Consider the following 20641-nt stretch of genomic DNA (forward strand, 5'->3'; position numbering starts at 1 on the left):
CTGTACACCAAGGTCTACTACGTGTTTGATATACATCAGGAAGAGCAAAGAGCCTAAAACTGACCACTGGGAACTTCATGATAAAACTTCCTTCAGATCAAGAATTAGAACAGTAGTTATTTTGTTCTTTGTCACTTAACAATGTATGTGACAATAATGCCCCCTGTTTATTCCATGAACTATAACTTTCAAATTCATTTTAGTAAAATCCATATACAGAGGAACCTCAATTATCTGAATGAGATGGGCGAGCACAATTTCGTTCGTATAATTGATTATTTGGTTAATCGATTCAATGCCTTTCTTCTAGGGCTTGTGATGTTTTCTATTAAATCTGCTCCCTGTTCAGGAGAACCCATCCCCCACCCACCCCCCCCCAAACTGGACACCAACAGTAAGACTGCTGCTGCCTTTCTGGGGTAAGTCTCCAATTAGCGCGCACATACACACCATTTTGACAAGTTGCACCTCTGCCCTGTATGGGACAATGTTAGAGAGAATACCTGGGGAAAGGGAGTTTAGAGTTTACCCCTATGTAGAACTCCAGGTAAAGTGTGGGGAGAGGGAGAGAGGGCGCGGGAGGTCAGTTATTTGGAGATGGTGCCTGGGCTCTCATCTATGTCCAGGACTGTTCTCGGCAGAGATTGTTTTCAATCAGACTAAACAAAAGATGCGATCAGGGTTGAAACAGCTCTTTGATGTAATGTTTCTATCGGGATCTCGAGATCTGCTTTTGGATAATCCGATATTCAGATAATTAGTATTCAGATTATCGAGGTTCCTCTGTATATAACATCAATAACATTGATGTTCTGAACCCTCCCTATTAACTCATTGAAGAACTGAAAGATAGTGAAACATAATTTGCTCTTAACAATTCAGGCTGGTTTGCCATAATTAACTTAAATTTACCCTAAAGACTTAATTTTGGGCTAATAATGAGACAAAATTTTTAATTTGCATGGAGTCCCTGTTTCTAATTTGGATGCAAAGTCACCAACTTGGCTTTGGAGGAATTTTTCAAGTGAAATTCCAGGCCAAGAGCCTTCTCATCCAAAGCAGTGCAGTTGAGTCTAAGAATCCATGTACACAGCAGTAGGCTAGATCAGTGCTGAAACAGAACACTTGGCATATTCCATAGTTAAATGTTTTAACCACACTATTGAGAGTAGCTAAATGTGTATGGTAAGCAGAGAGGTGAATTATACCATGTAGGTTTGGGAGTAGGGTATTGGGTTTATGGGTAAGGGATGTGGGCAACATACAGTCAAATGGGGCTGGTCTATTTTGGGAAACCTGATTTGCATGAGTGATTTAGACTGAAGGGTCTCTTTAAATCTACGACTCTAACTCCGAGTTAAAGATCTCTTTTTGGGTGGTTTGAGATGTCACGTAATTACTTATCACCTAGAAAATTGGCATGGTTCTGATGTGGATTCTTATCTATATTGCCATTATAACTACTTTCCTCTCAAATAATCTGGGCCATTCTTTCTAAAGACCTCACTTCCAAGGTTAACCTGGTTGGCCTGTAGTTGCTGAGTATATCTTTGCATTTTTTTTTTAGAAGCAGGAAGTAACAACTACATTTTTTTTTTCTCTCTGGTATCACCTGAATCGAGGGAAAGCTCAAATTATGGCTTTACAATTTTCCACGATCACTTTCCTCCATGTCCTTGGCTACATCTGATCAGGACCTGGTGTTTTATCTACTTTAAATACAGACAGAATATGCTGAGGACACTCCTTACTTTCAAATAACTGAACTGTCACCTCTTTTACCATGACCTCTACCATATAGTTTTTCTTGGTAAAGATCTATGTAAAGTATTTATTTAATACCTTAACTACCTTAAACTTCCATGCAAAAAATCCATTTTTTTAGTCCCTCATTAGCCCTGCTGCTGCTTTGACGCCATTGAAAAACTTTGGATTCCCTTATGTTCCTGTTAGTCTGTTCTCGTTCTCTTTACTTTTTCAGTTATCCTTTGAATCTTCTATATTCACTGTGGTTCTCTGCTGTATTATCAACTTGACTTCTATTATAATAGTATTTTTTCTTTAAGGTTTGGATTCTGTCATCCAGGGAACTCAAGATCCTTATTTATTTTTCCTACCTCTCCCTTCACAGGAATATTCCTTTACCGTAGTAGTGTTATCTCCACTTTTAAAGTAATCTCCTTATTTATTTACTGTTTTCCCTTCCAACCTTCCAACCTTTGCATTAATATTAGAAACAAGGGATAACTGTTAGGTGAAAACCAAAAATACTGTGTATATTTCATTGGAACAGACGATTAAAGAAGACATAGTGAATGTTTTTACGTCTAACAATATAAGAGGGTAAATTGTAAAAAATACTGCTATTGGTTTGCAGGTGCCTCACCATTTTATTTTAGTCAGGGCAAAAGCTTGCCTGCAATGTTAGGAATTTGAAATGTTATTAATATTTTAGTCCTGAGATATATTCAGGGAATACTGGTTCTATTCCAGCTTCATTTGGTGATGGAGAAATGAATAATTGCATTTGTTTTCAAATTATCTAAAGGTCTTGATTAGGTTCCATCTCGTAACCCTCCCCTGAATATCCACAATTTATATAAATTACATAAACCAGTTGCTCAGTTTTGAGTGTCCTTTTATTCTATATATAATTAGCATCCAAATTCCTCAAGGCAGCATTCCACATTCCTTTTCTTTCTATAAGCCATCTGCACCAAGGAATCAAATTTTCTCATGTAATGACTTTCACCTGCCCATTATTTATGTAATTTGATCATTCTTGGAAGTTGTAAATGCCAAACAAATCCGAACTAACTTAGTTGTAACAGGAATCTACAGTTTGTTCAGCCTGATGTACAGAAATCTGTCCTGGCCTGTCAACATTTCTGAAGTTTGAGTCATTCTTAGTCACGTATAAGTGGTGCATATTTAGAATCTGTGTGAATTTAACATGGTGATATAAATTAGCCTTCTATTTCCAACTCTTCCTTTCCTTGTGTCAAGAATATTAAGATAACTTACACTATTCTTTTGAAAGTGGTGAAAAATGCAAAGAAGCAACTTATGTGAAAACATGATTTGGAGATGCCAGTGTTGGACTGGGGTGTACAAAATTTAAAAATCACACAACACCAGGCAATAGTCCAACAGGTTTAATTGGAAGCACACTAGCTTTCGGAGCACTGCTCCTTCATCAGGTGGTTGTGTGACTATAACCTGATGTTGTGTGATTTTTAACTATGTGAAAACAGCGCTTAAATATGTTAAAAGTGTAGTGTCGACAGCTGGCCATCCAATTATTAGAATAATGATATACCTATGATAATGCTGAAGATTGGTCAGTTTACACAGGATGAGTTGTGAAGAAGAGTTTTTAAAATTCGTTGTTTCTTTGTAAGTGAAGTTAAAGGGACCTAACTGATTTTCTAAGGCTTTGAAGTTGAGCAGTGAAACATGTGCGCCAATTGCTTGATTGGAGTAGCACATGTTTAGTTTATGGCCTACATGTTTTGTAATATAACTTTATTTCAGAAATTAAAGTTGTAAATGTGGAAAAACAGGACAGCTGCTTTGGAAATTTTGTGTAAATTCAGTTCAAACCAGTGGAGGTTTGGTTTAACCTGTATTTATCTTGCAAATTCAGAGTTGATGAAAATTATTGACATTACGTGTTTTTTTTGGGAAAACCAGAGTGTTTGTTTATTCTTAAACCTAAAGTCAGCTATACTGAGAAAGCGAGTTGTAAATTCCATTGATAATATAAATTATAATCCTAGGGTAAATCGAGAATGTAAGTCATCAGGCTAGGTTATATCTGTCTTTAACATCATCTATGTCTCTAGCGATTGTGATGGTGTTTAGTTCCTGCCCGTTATTCTTGAATATTAACAGGTTATTAAAAATACCTTCTAGCATAAAGATTGATACAAAGTATATGTTTAACTCTTCTGCTATCTCTTTGTTTCCCAAAACTATTTCCCCAAATTCATTTTCTGAAATCCCTGTGTTCAATTTGACCCCTCACTTTTTTTTGTATTTAAAGAATGTTGTTTTGTTGGTTTTTATATTCTTTGTTAGTTTGCCTTCGCGGTTTATTTTCTTCATTATTATCTTTTTAATCCTCCCTTGGTGAATTCTGAATTTATCGCATTCTGGCCTAGCACTGACTTTTGCCTCCTTAGATGCTTTTTCTTTTAACTTTTATACTTCCCTTAATAACCTTGGTTAGCCATGGTTGATTCACCTCAGTCTTGGAATCCTTCCACTTTACTGGGATATATTTTGCTTAGAGTTGTGAGTTACTTCCTTAAATGGCTGCCATTGCTTGCTTACTGTCTTTTCTTCTCCTCTATCTACCCTGTCCAGTTCACCTAACTCTATTCTCATTTCATTGTAATTCTCTTTATTAAGTCAGCTCCTCTAAGATAGCAGGGGGAGCTGGAATAGAAAAAAAATAGTATAACACTCTCCTGTGCTGACGCTAACACACACCCTAGCGTCTTTTCGGATCCTGTAAAGTCCCTGTCCAAAGGCTGTAAGTTAAGGATGTATAACTTGTACTTTTGTCTCCTTTTTGTTTACTGCAATGCAGAGAGAGGGAAGGAGAAGGACATTTGTATATGATACATAGCTTTATGGTGACATTTGTATCATATACAAATGCCACCATAAAACTATGTAAAGTGGCATGAAGTTCCTAATGTTTTCAGATAATTGCCGAGTCGCGCACCAATTTTGCACATGTGGGTGCAGTCCTCCACCTAGTGGTGATGTTGGCCACAAACATTGCTTGAGCACTAATGTTCCCAGCAGGATTATATGTTTGATAATGTGGACCAAGTAGAGAATCAGAATTATTGCAGTTGAAAAGTCTTGGGTCAACCCTTTTTGTGAACTGTGCAGACAGAGGTCCCCGTTACATCACTTTATGTAGGTTTTTATAGAATGTGTGAACATTCCACCCAAGCAGTCCATCCTGCATTTCTTCTCTCTTTCTCTTTGTCGTGTCTTCCTTTTCCTTGTGGATAAGGAAATAGGAGCCTCTATCAGCATAACCCTTAAGCAACATGTGACCTTATTTTTATTACTAAAATGTGATGCCTCACGTGTGCATTGAAATTTATTTGCTAATTTTATTCTCATTCTGCAACTTATTAATCTTTTTATAATCTGTTTGATTCCTTTGCAGCACAGACTATGGTCTGTCTGTTATTTGTTCTGACCATCTCAATGCACTGCCTCTCTTCTGTGTCATGAGCACAAACGACCAAAGTTGGACTTGATTATGATCGCAAGTTTTTGAATCCAAAGTAGTAATGTGTGTATATTTGTAAACAAAAGTACTCCCATCTCGGATTCTTGTGGGGTCTCCCTTTCCACCTTCTGCCATTCTAAGCAGAAAACCATGATTACTTATCTCTGCTGTCTGTCTTTCAGCCAGTCACTGTCTATTTTGCTTGTTGGCCTTTGGATGACCTTGTGTGAGAATAGTACTGAAGGCCTTTTGGAAATCTTTATAATTACATCTATTCATTATCCTTGCCTGCTAACTTCAAAAAGTTCAATGCCTTTGGTCAAGCAAGTCTTTCCCATTTCAAATCTGTACTGACTATTCATATAAGTTTGAATTTGAATTTTTTTCCCCTCTTAAGGATTCTATAACATTTCACTATTTCTAATGTTCAGAAAACTGTTGCTTAACATGTTTTGTGTTCTTTCTTAAATATATATATTAATGGTAGCTACTTTCCAGTTTTCATTTCACCTTTGCCTAATCAGTGGTGAAATATGTGCTATACTACTTGTATCTCTTCCCCAGATTGTATTTGATTGCTTTAAAGCAATCTGTCCAATCCATGGCTTTTAGCAACTTTAAAGGATCATTATTATTTCTCCTGTTTTTATTATACTTGTGATTATCCTCCTTGTCTCCCTGGTAAATATTGGAGCAAGCTGATCATTTTTTGAACTGCCTGCTTACCCGTTAGCAGCTCTAATCCTTTTCTGACTCCTTTTTGATCACGTTGCTGTAGACTATAATTTTTCTTGCATACATTGATAATTTTCATAGTTCTTTGTTCTTTTAAACACTTGTCTAATCTCTGCTTTCTCCCTTGTGTTCTCCCCCCACTCCATGTCGTTTTGTATCTCTTTCCTTATTCTAATTTTTTTTCTATAGATCATGATGTCTTTGTGCTGCTTAAACATTTTTCTTGGGCTTTGAATATCATTTTAAACATTTTCCATTTTTCTTTTATGATCATTTGCCATTATTGTTCATTTTGTTTTGCCAACTCCTGTTCAGAACTTGTCAGCATTCCTCCAATTCAAAACCTGGCCATTTGTTACTGTCCATCATTGGTAAGGGTCCAGAAGTTGCCTCAGCGCCAAGCTCTAAATTCCTTTCACATACCTCTCTACCACTATCTTACTTCCTGCTTTGAAACACATGTCCTTTTCTAAGCTCTGGTAATCTAATCTAGTATTCTTGTGTTACTCTGTTCCACAATGCTCCTGTCAAAGCCTCTGTATCAATTATGTTTTTCACTATCGTTATCTTTAAGCTTATTGTGGTCACTGTTGCAAAGATGTTCTCCTACTTTAATTATTTAACTGAAGAATTCATCTGGCACTAGTTCCAGGAGTGAATCTCTGTTAAACTTCTAATATACTGGTTTCGGAAGAATTTTATATACATGGTAGTAACTTTATTAAAATTTAAAAAAAGCTGCAGACTAAGAAAAACAAAATACTGGGCAAACTCAACAGGTCTGGCAGTACCTGTGGAGAGAGAAAAACAGTTAACATTTCAAGTTCAGTGCCTCAGTTCTTGCCCTGTTGCTTCAAGACCTCTGTTTTAATTTTTGAATCCAATTTAATTTTTAATACTGTTTGTCCTTATTTTATTTTTTAACTATCTTTAAATTTACATGTTAACAAGCATGGAATCATGGTGGGGAAGTTTGGAAGCTGGTTTCAAAATGGTGGAAGATAGTGTGCTACATGAGGCTGAGTGGGTGCAACTACAGAGTTTGGTCGATAAAGGTTGGTACACGTGTAAAGGAAGGCTGAGACAGGAGAAAAAGCACATCATGCCTGATATATAATTGGCTTAGTTACAATCTTTATTTGAAATTAATGAAAATATTGTAGATAGCAGTCCCTCAAAGTAGTTTACACTACCTGAAAGGAGGAATGGGATGGAATCTGAAGTTGATTTTGTTTGGAAGGCCTTAATTTGCAGAGTTGGCTTTATGAGAGCTGCGCAGATGTTCAAAGGAACAAATGGAAAGAATTGTGTGAAATACAATGTCTCAATTGTCAGCTGCAAATAAAGCATAATTGTAACTGAGCATGTACTGACGCAGTATCATTGATACCATCCAGAGCTATTAAATATCCACTGGTAAAAATCCCAATCCAGGTTATACTTTTAGGAGTGCATATTTATTGGAACTTTAATTCTAGGAATTATAATGCAAAAGTCTAGGTTATAATTGTAATACACTCAAGATCCACATCCTCAGGATTGAGGTTGTACCGTATTTCAGGTCTGATGCTTCGATGGGGTCAAAAAGACTTGGAGTACAGGAATAAATCAGTGTGCAAATAATTAAATGGTTAAATCTGGAACCTAGCTGAATTATCCGATAAGTTTGATTATGGTTTAACAAAATCTTTTAAAACATGGCCCATTCTTTTTAAAAAAAACTCTGGTTTTCAGATTAAATTTGGTTTTGTCAGCAATGATAAATGTATTAGTAAAACTTCCCTGTACCAGGATGTTTGTGTGACGATAGTTTGTAGAGTTTATATTTTTAAGAGATACTTGTATGCAATTGCTCAATAATGAGCAAAGCCAAGTGTCTCTGACCAGTGGCACTACCATTATAGCTCTCCAGCTGCTTCAGAACAGACTTTTAATAATTTCATTGAAGTGATTCAGAGGAATGGTTCTCAATCTTTTTTAATTGAAGGGGTCCATTTTCAAATGAATTAGTAATCAATGGTTTCCATCAAGAGTAAAATATTCTCCATATGGAGGTGATGCACACAAATTTAATAATATGGATTTAAGGAAACCAGTTTTCACTTCCATCTGTCAGTGAGAGGGGTGTGCCTGCTGCTTAATGCAGTCGGTCTAACCTTGTTTGCTCTCCTCCTCGATGAAATAGGCAGCCCATTCTGTGCAGTGTTTGTGGTGCTGCAATCTGCGCTCTCTTTTCATTTCACATTATTTTGCAGACCCTCGAGAATTAATTCCAGGACATCATTTTGGGAACCATAATTTTTAAAGGAGATATATCTAAATATCAGTGAAGTTTAAAACCTTATTCTTAAAAATGAGCTAAATTTTTTCCTTTTTGTTACAAAAAAAACTTGGAAAACTTTGCAAAAGACTGAGGAGCTCTTAGCTTGTCTCGTTTCTTACTGTATAGCTCTGACTGCTTGCGATTAATAATTGGTTCTTAAGATTACACGTCAACTCCATTATGTCCAGAAGAATGTTGAAGTACACACCCAACCATACTTTTGTGCATTCACTGTGGGATGTGGTGTTGGTGGCTGGGCCAGCATTTATTGCCCAACCCTAGTTGCTCTTGAGATCATAAGGACCAGTGAACATTTCATCTGATGGCTTAATTGGAAGATATGGATTGCAATTTATCCAAACTGTGCAGTAACTGGAGAATTAAATTGTACATTGCTGCTGCCAAGTTGTGTGATGGTATGTTTTAGTGCCAGGATCCGAGTGTTAAAAACCAAAGTGTTTCTTAACTTGAGAATTGAATTATAAAGCACTATGTTTGACTTTTTATTCTTTATACATGCAATTGTACTAATCTCTTACTATTTGATGTCCCTTATAACATTTGCCTTCAAGTACTAATTAACCATTTGTTCAGAAATTGATTTGTGCTTCAATAACTAACTAATAAATTCATTACTTCTGAGATGTACATTAAGAAGCAAGACAAGCTCATGAAGTTATTAGTAGCAGGACATTTAGGAATCATAATACAATTAGGCAGAATCAGCAGTTGAAGGGAAATTTTAAAATTCTTTGAGGATTATACCGAGCAAGATGAAGTAAGGATAACCAGAAGACATTGTGAGATATTGTATTCTAGATTCCCTCAGTAACTCACTCACAAGTACTTTACGTTTCCCACTTACAAGCATTTTATGTCTATTCATAACTCCGCTACCAGCCCACTCACAAGCGAACAATGCATTCCCGTTTCATTCATTCGTAACTCCCTACTATAACATTTTCTTTCATTTTATTCATAAAATCGTGGTTCTATAGTATATTTTACTATCATAAGATCAAATTTAAAACCATTTTTTCTAATCGATACAACCCTGTCAATTCCATTACTGCATTTTCACACCTTACCAGCCCTCAGTACCTTCTGAATAAGTGTAGCATAAAGAATAATACCATTCTCGCCATCATATCTCCACGAAATGTTAGAATATTCATCAGCCCTTATCAACCATCTCCTGGACCTGAATAGATTACAGAACACCAAACAGTTTCCCGAATTAGTATGTACTTGTTAAATGCCCTTTAACTGGGCTGTTGTCCCTTTAAGAAACTAACTGTCAAAACATCTCTTAAATGAAATTGCATTAATGAATAAAAGTCCCATGGGCAAATAGTAAACCAGTCTCGATCCATCTGTAGTAATCAGTTTAATATCCTTTTATTCTTTTAAGTACAATTGCTAATTTATTTAGAGTATATAGGCCTAGTATTTGTACTAATATTTACTAACTTAACAGACAAAAGGACTAACACCTCTTAATTATGCAAGCAGACTGGACAAATGCTCTTAATTCCATCAGAAGTAGCAGCCAGCAGTTAGCATGTTAACTCATCTGTCTCCTAGGACAGAAGCCCCTCGAACCTTTGTGTATTATAGATAAGAAATGTAACACCATAGAAATTGAATTTTAATAAACGTGAGAACTATGCATAAAGGGGCTTTTCTAAGAACTGTATTTTGGGATTCTATTGCCGCTTCAAATTTGTGCTACTTGCAGTTGCTGAGTAAAGTAAGGTATTTTCATCACTGATTTTAGTCTTCATTTGAACATTGTCCCACGATGTAGAGTAATTGAATTTACAAAAGACATTTGATGAGGTACCACATGAATGGTTACTATACGAAATGAGAGCACATGGTGTTAGGGAATGCATTAGCATGAACAGAGGAAGAACCAGTGTGAATAAGTTAGTCATTTTCAGGTCAACATAAAATAGCTATAGGAGTGCCACAGAATTCAATAATTATAAGACATAGGAACCGAAGTAGGCCATTAAGTTTGCTGTTGTTCAATGAAATCATGGCTAACCTGATGATCCTCGACCCTCCACTTTCCTGCCTTTTCCTCACAACTCTTGTCTCCTTTACTGCTAAAAAAAATCTTTTCCTTGAACGTACAATAACTGAGCCTCAATAGCACTCTGCAATTTTTTAAACTACAGATTCACGAACCTCTGAAGGAATAAATTCTTCTTTATCTCTGTCTAAATGTGTGACCTCGCATTCTGAGATTATGCTTTCTGCTCCTAGAGTCTCCTGCTGGAGAAATAATTGTTCTGCATTCTAAGTGTCAAGTCCCCTAAGAATTTTCTCTGGTTCAATGACAGTCTTCTAAATTCCAATGTGTACAGGCCTAACTTAGTCAGTTCTGCTATAACACGGGAGTTCCGTTCTCATGCAATCCTGTTATAACAAAATTGTGTAATAGCGGTACCATTTAAACTAATGGGGCTGGAATTTCATTATAACCGATACACACTTTAAAACTTTGTACTTTAGAAATAGTGTCCCCAATTCATCAATCATGTTTTAGTAAATTAGTATTAATGAAAGGTGTATTACAGCAAAACAACCTGTACTTGACATCTCTCCATAAAATAGTCCTTCCATACTTGTAATTAGCCTAATGAACCTTCTCCAAAAGGACTCTAATGCCATTTTTTCTTTCCCATATGAGACCCAAAGTGGTTCATGGTATTTCAGTTGTAGTCAAACTAGTGTATTGTGTAGTGTAAGCTAGACCTCACTACTTTTATATTATCTCGTTCCTTTTGAAATAATGCTCCATTTGCCTTTCCTATTATCTACTGAACTTTTATATGCAAACTGTAAAGAGTTTGATATCAAAACGGTCATCAGTCAAGCAGAGTAAATGTGAAATTATAGGGACCTGAGTGAACTCCAGACGGCAAGTCTACAAACCTTGCAATCTGTTATCCTCTACAGTCACAAGACCTAGATTGCATACATTCGGCAGCAGAAATAGCTCAATGCTTTTCACCTTTTGTTTTCAATATATTCTCTGCAACTCTTGGGCAGTGTTTCCAACTGCCAGATCCTGAAGTAATTTCATCAGCATGTGCACATTGCTTTGTCAACCATGTCTACACTGGCTCACAACATTGATAGATGGATAATGCTGTAAGCCAAGACCATATGTACTGTAAACTGGCAACTGGATCATGATCACCTTGGCATGAATCCTTTCGGTACAAGGGCACCTACAAGTGATGTATGAAGATAATGACTCCTGGAGGCTGAGTGTACCGAAGGACATTGGGAGAAATGTACAGGAACAAAAAGGTCAATTGACTAAGAAGAGGGCCCAAAGAGAAAGTTGAATTGTACAGTACCATGGTAGGGACTGTCATGCCAAAGTGGAGCTGCAGAATTACACCAGATGTTCAATGTAGTTAATCACCAAAGTATAAACTGTTATGATTTAGATTCCCTACAGTATGGAAACAGGCCATTTGGCCCAACAAGTCCACCTCTGAAGAGCAACCCACCCAGACCCATTCCCCTACCCTATATTTACTCCTGACTTATGCACCTAACACTATGGGCAATTTAGCATAGCCTATTCACCTAATATGCACATCTTTGGATTGTGGGAGGAAACCCACACAGACACTGGGAGTTTTCACAAACTCGACACAGTCGCCCAAGATGGGAATTGAACCTAGGTTCCTGGTGCTGTGAGGTAGCAGTGCTAACCACTGAGCCACCATGCTGCCCCATCACTTTATTGAGGTGGCAGTCTTCCATCAACTGAGTGGTCAAATAAGTTGATATATGAAATGGGAAAATTTTAAGTTTGTCCTTTTTTGGTATCTTAAAAAAAAAGAATATTCTTTGAATGTTGGGAGGTTGGGACATGGTTGTTGACAGAATAAAATGGATGTCTTTGTATGTGCTCACACAAAACGTTGGTATACAGATCTGTCAAGTAATTAGGCAGGTAAATGGCAGACAAATTGGCATTTATTGCTAGGGGTAGAGAGGAAAAAACAGAAATCTAGCATTAATGAAATAAGGCATTATTGGGATCATATCTACCATGCTATATTTAATTTTGGTCTCGTTATGTAAGGATGGATGCTATTGTATTGGAAGCAGTTCAGCAAAGATGCATTTGGCTAATACCTGGCATAATTATAAAATGAGGTGTCAGCTTGATGAAGCTATGAAAAAGGATTATTTGCACCAAGAGTGTGGTGCTGGAAAAGCACAACAGGTCAGGCAGCATCAGAGGAGCTGGAGAATCGATGTTTCAGGCATAAGCCCTTTGTCAGGTATGAGGCTTGGGGGTTGGGGCTGAGAGATAAATGGGAGGGGGCGTGGNNGAAAGGGGGGGGGGGGGGTGGGATTGGGGGGGGAGGTAGGTGGATGAAGGTGAGGGAGAAGGTGATAGGTCAGAGGGAGCAGTGATGGATAGGTCTCGAGGGTGGTGCCGAGTTGGAGGCTGGAACTGGGATAATGGAGGAGGGGAAATGAGGAACTGTTGAAATCCACATTTATCCCATGTGGTTGGAGGGTCCCAAGGCAGAATGAGGTGTTCCTCCTCCAGGCGTTGGTTGGTAACTGTTTGGCAGTGGAGGAGGCCCAGGACCTGCATGTCCTTGATCTAGAGGGCATAGGTTTAGTGTGAGAGGGGAAAGATGTAAAAGAGACCTAAGAGGCAACATTTTCAGTCAGCGGGTGGTACTTGTATGGAATGAGCTGCCAGAGGAAGTAGTGGAGGCTAGTACAGTTGCAACATTTAAAAGGCATCCTGATGGATATATGAATAGGAAGGGTTTGGAGGGATGCTGGCAGGTGGTCTTGGTGCTGGCAGATGGGACTAGATTGTGTTGGGATATCTGGTCAGCATGGACAAGTTGGACCGAAGGGTCTGTTTCTATGCTGTACATCTCTATGACTCTATGACCTATACAACGTATTAAGGACAATGGGTACCAATAAGCATAGTCCACCAATTCCTACTTAACAGACCTAAACGATAAGACACAACACGCCCAGCGATTCTAGCCACACCGCCTTATGTTAAAGACATTTAGGAGATGATGACCAGATCATTCCGGCCCCTAGGCGTCATGGTAGCCCACAAACCTGCCACCACACTGAAATATCTCCTGTTGAATCTATAGGACTCCGTACTAACAACCAGTAGAAGGAACATCATATACAAAATATTCTGCAAGGACAGCAACAAACATTACATTGGCTAGACAGGTAGGAAACTAGCCATTAGTATACATGTGCCCCAACTATCACTGGTATCCATACACATAGATGAAGAAGGACATCAGTTTAACTGGTACAGTACGTCCATCCGAGGACAGGCTAAACAAAGACATGCACGGGAATTCCTAGAGAACTGACATTCAAACTGGAACTCCATTAACAAACTTATCAATTTGGACCCCATTTACCAACCTCTCAGAAAAAGAACTGGAAGTGCTATCACCCACCACAACAGACCAAGATAGATAAATAGCAAGCGGGACAGAACACCACCGCTTCATCGGAGGTTCACTGATGATGTTACCTAGCATAGTGATGAAACGTCTGCGAACAAATTTAACAGCTCAGCGAGCAAACTTACAACCTAATTTATTGTCATGCTTTCCTTTCAATTAACTTTTGTATAGCAAGAATAATATACATGATTTAATGTGGTATTTACCTTGGAGATATTTTTCAGTAAATTGGAATGGGTCATAGAGTGGTGATGGCATTAGTTAGATGAGCTGCACCTTTTTTGTTTCAGGCCACTTTTTAACCAAAATTTTCCATTGACAGCTGATGTTTTGAGTACTTTTGTTTTATTTTCGGCTGCACAACTGAATTTCTTTACTTATATTGCAGAGACTTGAAGGCAGGGAACATTCTTCTCGGGGAGGAAGGCTCAGTACAAATTGCAGGTAATTTACGAGTTAATGAAGAATTATGAATTTTTGGTGCATCAAATAGCTAGTGGTGAAATAACTGCTATGGATATTACAAAAAGGTAAAAAGCTTGACCTTGGATTTGATTTTGTGACAAATTTAAGGAAATGTCAATGATATGTGCATGTACATACCTGGAGTTGAGCATGCTTTTGATAGTAGAATAGTTCATCTATAAATGGAGCTCTAACTGAAGCATTTGTTATATTTTGAACTCCGTTACTTAAATAACATTGTACGATGTTTGTAGTTTGTAACCCTATATCTGCTCAATTAGCATCTCACACAGTGAGAACACAAAAAGCTGAAAACTCATTGGGTCAGGCAGCACTTGTGGAGAAAATGTGTTAATAATATTTTATGTTGATGACCTTTCATCAGAACAAAATTGACATTTTGTGTGTCCATTTGGTAATGTATAGCAGGGCATATTGTGGGAATCAGTGCTCCTGAGAGCCTATGAGTTGTCAGGTGAGAGCTTCTACTCCGAGTTTCTACACTGAACCAAAGACCAGCATTTCTCCATGGATGAGCAGCAATGCCCTAAGTCACTATCTCATTCATAAGTTCAATGGAGCACTGGCCGGTTCCTGCTCTGGCAGGAGGTGATGCTATGCAATTAGAGATTTGGAAGTATGTCTTTTATCCACAATCCCAAATAATATGGATATTGAATGCCATTTGACTTATTGAAGATTTTTGAGGTGATGGTGTGGGTATTTTACGAGGAAGTCAAATCGACTGAAGTTGCCTTCGTTTGAACCTATTTTGAACCTATCTGAACCTCCTTTTGAAAAGGTGTTGAATTAATATAATTAGAATCTGCTTCCTTGGGTTAAGCATAGCCAATATTATGCTATCTGAAGACAATGCCTCCTGTGCATTCAGGACTTTTGCGTTCTTGATGCATCCTTGAGGCTCAACTTGCTTAGAATGTTTGCTGTGTTATTTATCCTTATTGAAAATATTCCCTAACTTAAATTCTCAATGTTGAAGAATGCTTGCAGTCAAATTCCTCTACAAATGAAGAATAACTTATGGCTACAGCTGAAAACTCTGACTCTTCCACAGAAAAATAACAAAAATTTGCAAAGAAGCCACAATTTTAATTCACATCACATGTGTTTAAGTTGTGAGATTATTGTGGAATGAACTAAATTGGGTTTAGACTGACATCCTTAGTTACATTGATCTCCTGAGAGGCCAAGATGATCATTCATTCAGGACTTGCGGCTGTACAGGACATTGGTTAGGCCACTATTGGAATATTGCGTGCAATTCTGGTCTCCTTCCTATTGGAAAGATGTTGTGAAACTTGAAAGAGTTCAGAAAAGATTTACAAGAATGTTGCCAGGGTTAGAGGATCTGAGCTATAAGGAGAGGCTGAACAGGCTGAGGCTGTTTTCCCAGGCGGAGGCTGAGGGGTGACCTTGGAGGTTTACAAAATTGAGTGGCATGGGTAGGGAAAGAGGGATAGGGATAAATAGGGAAAGTCTTTTCCCTGGAGGGGGAGTCCAGAAGTAGAGGGCATAGGGTGAGGGTGAGAGGGGAAAGATATAAGAGACCTAAGGGGCAACTTTTTCAGAGTATTCAACTTTTTCCAGTCAAGGTACGGGTATGGAATGGGCTGCCGGAGGAAGTGGTGGAGGCTGGTACAATTGCAACATTTAAAAGGCATTTGGAAGGGTATATGAATAGGAAGGGTTTGGAGGGATATGGGCCGGGTGCTGGCAGGTGGGACTAGTTTGGGTTGGGATATCTGGTTGGCATGGACTGGTTGGACCGAAGGGTCTGCTGTACATCTCTATAGCTTCCTCCTCTTAGAGTTTTGGTTACTGTTGAGATATACTTGCATTTATTCACTATTTTGCATTTAATTCAGGGCAGATATTTTAAGCCTGTTTTATATATTCTGTGGGACCCGTGTATGTTGCATCAACAATTAGTATCTTGAATATTGACTGCTTTGGATTTGTACATTGTTGGAGAAAACCAAGTTTTTTGTTTTAATGTTCACTTTGCCATTGAGCACTCATGCAGTGTGATCTAGCCTGAACAAACAGAAAATGTTAAAATGTTTTCTATTTCAAATACCAATTTAGCTCTGTTTGCAACATTTTCTATTACACTTTTTGTCTCACCTGAATGTGGAAAAACCATGTGCTATATTGCTTACTGAGGTTGAAGAATATGTGCATGTTTTTATTTTTGACAATGTTGTGGAAGCCCAATGTTAGGTCAGGCTTTTTAATGCATTGTTAGGATTAAATTAGATCAAAAGAATGATGTTTTTGGAGATTAATTGTCATTCAATGTATTGATAATAACACAAGCCATACTGCTCGTGGCCTTCAAACGCATTGACATCCCTCTAAAGGCAGAATCAGCTTTGCCTATTTGGTTTCCTACTTGTATTATTTGAATGTACAGCGCTGCCATTCACCTATTTTGGCAGCAACTGTCAGTACATTACATATCATTTAATTAAATTTCTGGTCTCCCAGTGCAGTTATACTTCTCAACATCATTGTGAGGGATCTTATACATATGAGATTAATTGCTACATAGAACTGTAATTTAGTCAGTCTGTATTACAGTAAGTAACAAGCAACTAGAGATTAACTTTTATTTTAATAAAGCTTTTTTATTGCATTTCCTTTTAATTTCCCAAACAGTGTGCTGCAATTTGAAAATACTTCTATTATACAATGCTGGTTAATTAAAATGAGTTAAATTTTAAGCATAGCACATTATCAGGTTTAGTTGTTGGGCCCATTTGCAATGTTAGTTTGATGCTTTATTTTTCTCCTTTCAAATTCTGAACGGACTTTTTTTTTTAAGGATAGGCCATTGTTCGATTACAGTTCTGCCAGTCAATCTTGAGTTCTAATTTAGAGGGCATAGATGAATTCTCACCATTAAAATTGTATTTCCCAATTATTTTTACTCCATTAATTACTGTCCTTTCTCCACAGCTAGCCTAAACTCCAATAATAGCAAATCCCATTCCCCTACTGGCATGTGATCCACTTGACTTGTACTATGAAATCACACCCATCAGTATCTCCTTTCTTGGTGGACTACAAACACACCAACCTAAAAGATTCACCCAAACATGCTCAGCAAATTCTACCTGTCTCTGCTGTTTACAATATTACCAGCCTAGTATGCAAGATAATTTAAGATTCCCCATTATAGCATCTCTGTAGTTTTCATTTTATATCATGTATTTTTAGCAAACTTTTCCTCTAACATTGCCTGTCCAACAGTCCGACCAGGGGTCAGAATGTGACCCATAGGGGTTGTGCATGAGCCTGCTGGACTTTGTCCAAGGCACAGGTGGTTCTGAAACAAGTAGAGGATGCTGGAAAACTAAAACCTTAAAGAGGCATAGCAACTTGAAACTTTTAGATTAAATTCCCTACAGTGAGGAAACCAGCCCTTCAGCCCAAGAAATCCACGCTGACCCTCAGAGTAACCCACCCAGATTCATTTCCCCACACTTACCCCTGACTAATACACCTTACACAGTTGGCAATTTAGCATGGCCAATTCACCTGACCTGCACATCTTTGGATTGTGGCAGGAAACCGGAGCACCCAGAGGAAACCAACACAGGCAGAATGTGCAAACTCCACACAGACAATCACCCAAGATGGGAATTAAACCCAGGTCCGTGGCGCTGTGAGGCAGCAGTGCTAACCACTGAACCACTGTGCTGCTCCTGTTTAACTCTCTTCCTCGCTCCACAGACGCTGCCAGACTTGCTGAGTTTCTCTAGCATTCTGTGTTTGATTCAAATTTCATCAGTAGTATTTTGTTTTTAAATGAATTTGAAATTTGCTGTGGAATTGTTCATCCAATCACAAACTCTGTCAGAGAAAAGCCAAAGTTAATAAGTTGATCATGGATAGTCAAGACTGTTTCATAAAGGGTAGGTCGTGCCTCTCACGCTTTACTGAGTTTTTTGAGAAAGTGACCATACAGGTGGATGAGGGTAAAGCGGTTGTTTTGGTGTACATGGATTTCAGTAAGGCATTCTTCACAGTAGGCGATTGCACAAAATACTGAGACATGGGATTGCTGGTGATTTAGTGGTTTGGATCAGAAATTGGCTACCTGAACGAAGACAGAAGATGGTGATTGATGGGAAATATTCATTCTGGAGTTCAGTCACTAGTGGGGTATCACAAGGATCTGTTTAGGGTCCACTGTTGTCATTTTTATAAATGACCTGGATAAGGGCGTAGTAGGATGGATTAGTAAATTTGTAAGTGACGCTAAGGTTGGTAGAGTTGTGGATAGTGATGAAGGATATTGCAGGTTACAGAGAGACATAGATAAACTGCAGAGGTGGACTGAGGTGGTAAATGGAGCTTTTAATGCAGAAAAGTGAGAGGTGATTCACTTTGGCAGGAGTAACAGAAATGCAGAGTACTGGGCTAACAGTAAGATTTTTGGTAGTGTAGATGATCAGAGAAATCTCGGTGTCCAGGTACTTAGATCCTTGAAAGTTGCCACCCATGTTTTTAGCCTTGTTAAGAAGGCACACAGTGGAAAGGATTCAGAGGAGATTTCTAAGTTGTTGCCTGGTATGGAGGGAAGGTCTTAGAGGAAAGGCTGAGGGACTTGAGACTGTTTTCATTAGAGAGAAGGTTGAGAAGTGACTTAATTGAGACATATAAGATAATCAGAGTTAGATAGGGTAGCCTTTTTCCTCAGATGGCGATGGTTACCACAAGGGGTCATAACTTTAAATTGAGGGGTGATAGATATAAGACATATGTCAGAGGTAGTTTCTTTACATAGTAGTAGGGGGATGAATTGCACTGCCTGCAACAGTAGTAGACTTGCCAAATTTAAGGGCATTTAAATGGTCATTGGAAAGACATATGGACAAGAATGGAACAATAAGTTCAATGAGCTTTCAGATTGGTTCGACAGGTTGGCGCAATGTCGAGGGCTGAAGGGCCTGTACTGCGCTGCAATGTTCTATGTTCTCTCAAAACTACTTAAGTCAGTAGATAACTACTGTTATGTGCTGATCTACGTTTTCGAGGTTGGCCCAAACCCCATCATCTTTATCCTCCTTTGTCCTTCACGATACTCAAAATTCGCACATAGCAGCGGTATTGTGTTTTTGTTGTCACCCTCAGGAATTCTGTACCCTATTCCTTGTGAACAATGAGGACTGAGTGTACTGCAGGTGCTGGAAATACTCAGCAGGTCAGGCAGTATTTGTGATGAGAGAAACAGTTAATGTTTCAAGGCTAATATGATTTCTTGAGAGCTACTTTCATTTTGAGCTCTGAAAAAGAGTTCTGGGACTCGGAGCATTAACTCTTTTTCTCCCCCATAAATCCTGCCAGACCTGCTAGGTTTCTACACTGTACATTTTTATTATAGACCATTTTTCTTCCTCACTTGCTGCTGATTTAGGCTCTGTGAGCCCTCTTGGGTGAATAAGAAATGTACCATGACATTGTAAAAGCAATACTGAGATTTCTCTGTTCTTGCGAAACTTCTATCTTTCAACCAAACACAAATTGAAGGATTTCTTTCATTAGTTGACTGTTTGTGAGACCTTCAATATTTTGTTTGCATTTCAGTACAATACAGCAGCAATGATACTTCAGGAATTCGGAAATTAAGTTTTATTATAGCCTTAAATCTCAGTGTAGGAGTTCTTGAGAAAACCTCTAGTTTAAGTGGCTGAATTAAACACTTACCCTTGAGTCAGGAAGCATTAATAGAACTGAAAATGTGTTGCTGGAAAAGCGCAGCAGGTCAGGCAGCATCCAGGGAACAGGAGAATCGACGTTTCGGGCATCAGCCTTTCTTCAGCAATGAGGAAAGTTTGTCCAGCAGGCTAAGATAAAAGGTAGGGAGGAGGGACTTGGGGGAGGGGCGTGGGAAATGCAATAGGTGGAAAGAGGTCAAGGTGAGGGTGATAGGTCAGACTGGGGTGGGGGCGGAGAGGTCAGGAAGAAGATTGCAGGTTAGGAAGGCGGTGCTGAGTTCGATGGATTTGACTGAGACAAGGTGGGGGGAGGGGAAATACCTTGTCTCAGTCAAATCCATCGAACTCAGCACCGCCTTCCTAACCTGCAATCTTCTTCCCGACCTCTCCGCCCCCACCCCAGTCTGACCTATCACCCTCACCTTGACCTCTTTCCACCTATCACATTTCCGACGCCCCTCCCCCAAGTCCCTCCTCCCTATCTTTTATCTTAGCCTGCTGGACAAACTGTCCTCATTCCTGAAGAAGGGCTAATGCCCGAAACGTCAATTCTCCTGTTCCCTGGATGCTGCCTGACCTGCTGCGCTTTTCCAGCAACACATTTCCAGCTCTG

General features: G+C 38.7%; 1 protein-coding gene across 2 annotated transcripts in view; it reads left to right on the top strand.

Moving 5' to 3' along the window:
• The window catches only part of oxsr1b (oxidative stress responsive kinase 1b), a 177609-nt gene that overhangs the window by 76016 nt on the left and 80952 nt on the right, over positions 1 to 20641 (top strand). For both annotated transcript variants that reach the window (XM_043687910.1, XM_043687911.1), the window contains exon 5: positions 14208 to 14263. In XM_043687910.1, coding sequence (XP_043543845.1) covers positions 14208 to 14263 — 56 coding nt within the window. The remainder of the gene's footprint in view (positions 1 to 14207; positions 14264 to 20641) is intronic.

Source organism: Chiloscyllium plagiosum, chromosome 4 (assembly GCF_004010195.1).
Source record: "Chiloscyllium plagiosum isolate BGI_BamShark_2017 chromosome 4, ASM401019v2, whole genome shotgun sequence".
NCBI classification, from domain to species: domain Eukaryota; kingdom Metazoa; phylum Chordata; class Chondrichthyes; order Orectolobiformes; family Hemiscylliidae; genus Chiloscyllium; species Chiloscyllium plagiosum.